A 5,789-nucleotide genomic window follows, 5' to 3' on the forward strand; every position below is an offset into this window, starting at 1 on the left:
GTACAAATTAGTGTCATAAAGTACTCACTGACAAGTATCACACGCGGTTATATCAATATTTTCACGAAACTACCCAACCGGACATAAACTTCATTAAAAGCAACAGCGAGGCAAAGTGAAGATACACATATGAATTAACTGACTCGAGAAACATGCACCGCAAGGAAGCGGGTAGACGGTAGTCCATCAAACACGTTGTGACTGTAGGACATTACGTTCACAGCGTAATCGATACAGAACTTAGTTACCTTTAGAGTAGCAAGTGATTGGACGCGATCTACGCTAGTGACTATATTTAGGCTGCAGGGGGCTTATGTAGATATTGTCTGTGTTTTTTTGTCTGTTGTTAAGCGCCACACTCAACAATATTCCAGCTACATATGGTCCGTAAATGATCGCGACTGGACCAGACAATACAGTAATTCACATCATGAGCATGCAGAAATTGGGATACGGTGACATGCATCAACTAAGTCAGCGAGCCTGACCTCCCGATCCCAATCTGTTTGTGTGAGGAGTCTTACCACAAATAGTTTTTTATAAAAAAGATGATGTGACGGTATGATCAAATGAAACACGTGTTTCATAAAAAACAAACATGTATCCCGCTTTCTATATTGAACAGGAAGAAATTATAAACTTCAAATTGTGCTTTCTCAAAGTTGTCTTAATACTTGCCTAGCCTAGTGGTTAAAGTGTTCGCTCGTCACGCTGAAGACCCGGGTTCCATTCCCGCCATGGGTACAATGTGTGAAGCCCATTTCTGGTGTCCCCCGCCGTGATATTGCTGAAATATTGCTAAACGCAGCGTAACACCATACTCACTCAGTCACTCCTTGATGGGAGACAAATAGTTGAGTAACGTTTTCGGTCGCGTGAGATCGGAGTAGGTGTTATCGTCAACACCAGGAATCTTCGACAGAGCATCATAGTTGACAACACTGTCACGGACTGGCCCAAAACATTCTGCCAGAACAGGCATGACAGGAGCAGGTCCTTGTACTGACTGTCTTTGGTTCATCGCACACATGTCCACCTCTTCGTCCAGGATTTCACAGTAGTCCGGTAATACCTTGTCCTCTTGACTTGCTTCTTTGCATGGAATAATACCCTGTACTTTGTGATCTCTGTGGGAGAGAATAAATGAAGACGTTTTTTTTTGTTTGCTGTTCAACGCCATGTGTAGTAATATGTCACGTACGTGGTGGCTTCATGCAAATAATCAAGTCCGCACCACCTAGCATGAAGGACGTCCAATGTCGTTGGGATTCCATGAGAACAAATTGGTTGCTAGGGGCCTCTTATAACTCAGAATCCCACGGGAGAAGGCCATAAGTACATACACTTGTGATAAAGGCAGCACTGTTACGTGAAACAAGAAGACATGTGATAGAATAAACGCTTAAACCACACATCCAAATCTTGAATTTAAGTATTCAATGATTAAATATCTTCAATGCACTTACCTTTTAATTCTAGATTGCTTGCAGCAGTAAAGTGTTAGAACCAGCAAGAGGAGCATAGCAAAAAGTGAAAAAGCTGTTGATAAACCAATCGTCAGGTAGAGATTGCCGCTGTCACTATAACCTGAAATGTAGAATAATAGATGTCATGATAATTGTTTCAATTTATCACAAATGAGCAGTTTTCAAAAGCATTTCACTTGCCAAGAATGGGTATAAAAACTTGTGCGTTAACGGGTCTCCATATGCATTGTTTAGCATCGTGCTGACAACAAGCACTCAGAAAAACAACAAAATTACGCAATTATTCAACATTACGAAATGCCACGCCTGTCCGAAAAAGATTGTCTGCGAGCCATTGGTAGGCTTGAAGCAGGATCGAGTCAACGTCATGTTGCAACACAATTTAACGTCCACAGAAACACCATTTGGTGTTTATGGTAACGTTGGCAACAGACGAATGCAGTCAGAGACCATCCTCGGAGTGGCAGGCCACGCGTAACCAATAATCCAAGATAACTGGATGCGAACAACACACCTACGAAATCGATTCCAGCCAGCAACAGTGACTGCAAGAAGCATCCCTGGCCTTCGACGAATATCTTCACGTACGTCGCCGCCTTAGATGTGCAGGTATAGTCGCCAGAAGACCCACCAAACGTCCCATTTTGACAGGAAACCACTGTCAAGCACGTCTACAGTGGTGCAGACAGCGTCTACACTGGACGGCCATGCAGTAGGGACAAGTTCTATTCACTGACGAGTCTCGTTTTTACCTCAGCCACAGCGATAGATGGATTCGAGTATACCGACGTCGAGGTGAACGTTACGTCAGTCATTGTGTCATGGAAGAAGATCGGGGGCGGCAGCGTTATGGTATGGGCTGGAATTACAGCAAGACAGAGGACCAATTTGATAGTGGTAGAGGGAAGTGGACAGCGCTACCGCGACGAGATCATCGGCCCTCTTGTTCTTCGTTTTTGCGTCGTCATGGCCCAGGCATTACCTTTCAACATGACAACGCCAAGCCTCATATTGCTCGACTTGTTCAACAAAACAACGTGAATGTCATCCCCTGGCCGGCTCACTCCCCTGATCTCTCACCAATCGAACTCATCTGGGATGAGATGGATCGGCGCCTTCGACGTCAACCACGTGTTCCACAGACACTCCATGAACTTCGAAACATCAGCAGATATGGACAGATATCCCACAGGACGTTGTGCGACGCCTTGTCCATTCCATGAGATGAAGATGTGTTGCTTGCATCGCAACCAGAGGTGGACACACGCGCTCTTGATTTGTAAATTGACATTTTGGCATGTTCATGTTTTTTTTATGAAATCACGCAGCATGGCAAATTAAACCTTATGAACATTTACAGGAGTCTTTTATCTGTTGCAAACCGAAATTGTTTCAGATATGGTGAAAAAACATAACTTTGCATTAAATCTTATTCAAAGTCAAAGGAACTTTTGTTGTTCAGTATATATTATGATAACAAAACATGGACACATTAAGATCCGCAAACCTCAAACCGATAGGGTGGATATATGCACACTGGTGCCCTCTGTCATATCTATGAAAATAGGTGACCTTAACTTATATAATAACACATTCAACTGAACTGGTTATAGATTAAAGCTACCGGTAAACCAGGAAGCATTGTAGTGTTATAGCTACCTTGGTCTCCACAGCTGCCTGTAGAGTTGCACCCTTTACTGGTACAGTTAGCACTGCATGGGGAAGTGCAGTGTTGACCATGCCAGCCCTCTTCACACCCGTGGATACAATCCCCACCAGCTCTGTGGCAGTCACGTAAACCAGCATCTGGTGCCTGAAGAGGCTTGCTAGTAGAAAAGTTGGGGTCTGGTCCACACTTTTCACTGCATTTCTCGTCGCAGAAAGGTCCATAGAATCCAGGAAGACAGCCCTCTGCGCATCGATGTTCACAGGATCCTAGGCAGTGATCACAGGAATACGCACAATTCGGACCAAAGTATTCAGGGCGGCACTCCTTGCACAATGATGTCATCATGTTGCAGGACTTACATCTACTTGAACAAGTCTTACAGTCAGTCCCGTAGTAGGAGTCTACACATCCAGACACACAGGAGGAGCCTAGCTGACAATATCCTCCAACACAACCACCTGGACATGCTGCACAGGTACCTCCTGGACTGCCACAGCGTATGCTGCACCCAGGACCTTGATATCCAGGGACACAACCCTCAGTGCAAGCACCAGTGCCGGAGAGTGACAACTGACAAGAGTGATTTCTGCAGTTCCTGCTGCATACTGAAGTGCACATCTGATCAAAATACCCAGTGTCACAGTCTGTGAGGCAACGTCCTGTACTTCTGTCACAGTCGGAACAGTGCTGGTTGTTTTTACACCGGTCGCCTGGAATGGAAAGGAGTACACAATATTTGATTGCATTTTATAAATTAAGAAAATAACATAAACAATATTAAACATCAAAGTCAGGGAATAACCAATCCCGATTGTCCGCCGAAACAGATTCCATTGCAGAGCACAAAAGGTTACAAGTATGTGAACAGTTCACTGAAAATCAAGTGGTCGCGGAGAGGGTAGGCATGACACACACACACACACACACACACACATTCTTTGCATGAATCATTGACAAACATGTATCGTGCCTTTAAAGCAAATACTTACTGATATGATACGTTGAACAGGACTATATAATAAGAAGATGTATGAGAAACTCTTACCTTTAGAAAAAATGATCAAATATGCCATACAAATAAACTTCAACAGGGTCATATTGTGTTCTGAAATCATAACAAATAGATAGTCATATACATTCGTACAGGTGTGTGTTGCTACGGCCAGCCTGTGCCACACTCTCCAGTGTAGAGCTGGGTTTGCGTCTGTGAAGTTAGTTTGTCAGCAAGTGACTCACTCAAAAAATGTTTTCTTTTTCCTTCTAAACCGGAAAAAAATCATGGCAGGAGGTTACGTTGATCACAACAATTTAAAATGTTTCCTTGCGTCCGCCTGGTGAGCGGAAGGTCCTGGGTTTGATCTCCGGGCGCGTCATACCAAAAGATGATACTTGTTGTTACCCTGTCTGTTGCTCGGCATTAAGGGCCTAAAATCTCGACTGGTCGGCTCGGAGTCAGTATGCTGTGTCTGAGTGGGGTATTCATGTTAAACTGCGGCATGGTATCTCAGTGAGCTAGCACTATAAATCGGCATCAGTCCGGACTAGTACAAGCAGCCACACAAACACACACACGTACATGCACGTCGCTATATAAGTGCAATAATCTTGGACGCGACGTTAAACCCCATTTCACCTCACCTCCAAACAGGGAATAGAGATGAGGTGGCCCTCTGGTGCTCAGTCACTGAAAGGACATTGTCACAAAGTACTACTCTGGATATGTCTTGTGAATAACATGTATTTATATCAATTGGAGTAAACGGATCAGCCATGCCAATCTGTTGCGAAATTATACTCAGAGATTATTTCCTGGAAAAATAAAATAACATAACCTTTGATACTCTTGTCATTTATCAGATCAATATCACAATGTATTTTTATGGTATCATCATTTGGGAATTTGTTTTCGTTTTCAAGTAAATTCGTGACATTTTGTCAACTCACCATTCAGATCGTTGTTAAGTAACGCTTTCTGTTTTGTATACATTTTTCTTAAAAGAAGGCATGTCATTTCTCAACCGAGATTGAAACCAAACGTCTTTGTACAACTATTATTTTTTACCCAGGACAGTTTCTGTCAGAAGAAAAGGCATGTTTCTTCCTGTTACAGTTTTTCATTTTGATAAATGAAATGATTTATTGCAGGAGATTAGCTGACATGTGCACATTGGCATTACTTATCACAAGGTAAATTCGAGATTGCATTATCTGTTATTGCCTCTTTATCATTACAAGAACTAGCAATAATGTGCCGGAATTTGATTCAGATAGTTATTTATACTATTAGACAGGTGCTTATTTGAACACTTTGATTTCACGCCAGGAAAGTTTTAACATGGACTGTATTCTGCATGTGTTTTCCTGAAACACATATGATTACATTAGACCCAAAGCAACGTACCCTCAAGTGTACTGCAGTCCTTTTCAAATTTGATTTCATCAGAGTTACATAGCCTTTAACTTTTTTTTGTATCAAAGAAGAATTTGATCATATGTAATGCCACAACGTTCGCATTTTACATGATGGAATCTACTTCGGCAGATAATTGAGACTGAGTAGGGAAGGTGCAGCTTCCTTTGAAGCAAATACTTTTCTAGTGTATACACATGTTTACATTTACACATGTTTACAT

The 5,789-nt window shown here is 42.5% G+C and overlaps 1 protein-coding gene across 1 annotated transcript; it reads right to left on the reverse strand.

Annotated features, from left to right (window-relative positions):
- Nucleotides 1-829: 829 nt before the first annotated feature.
- LOC139477268 (scavenger receptor class F member 1-like) lies at nucleotides 830-4,253 on the reverse strand. Its single transcript, XM_071259819.1, has 4 exons — nucleotides 4,202-4,253; nucleotides 3,147-3,866; nucleotides 1,467-1,587; nucleotides 830-1,127 (listed from the first exon to the last, which is right to left on the reverse strand). Exons 1-4 carry the CDS (start codon nucleotides 4,251-4,253, stop codon nucleotides 830-832), a joined length of 1,191 nt encoding a protein of 396 aa, XP_071115920.1.
- Nucleotides 4,254-5,789: the final 1,536 nt, after the last annotated feature.

Source organism: Haliotis cracherodii, unplaced genomic scaffold (genome assembly GCF_022045235.1).
Source record: "Haliotis cracherodii isolate W230 unplaced genomic scaffold, xgHalCrac1.p SCAF_32, whole genome shotgun sequence".
Taxonomy (NCBI): domain Eukaryota; kingdom Metazoa; phylum Mollusca; class Gastropoda; order Lepetellida; family Haliotidae; genus Haliotis; species Haliotis cracherodii.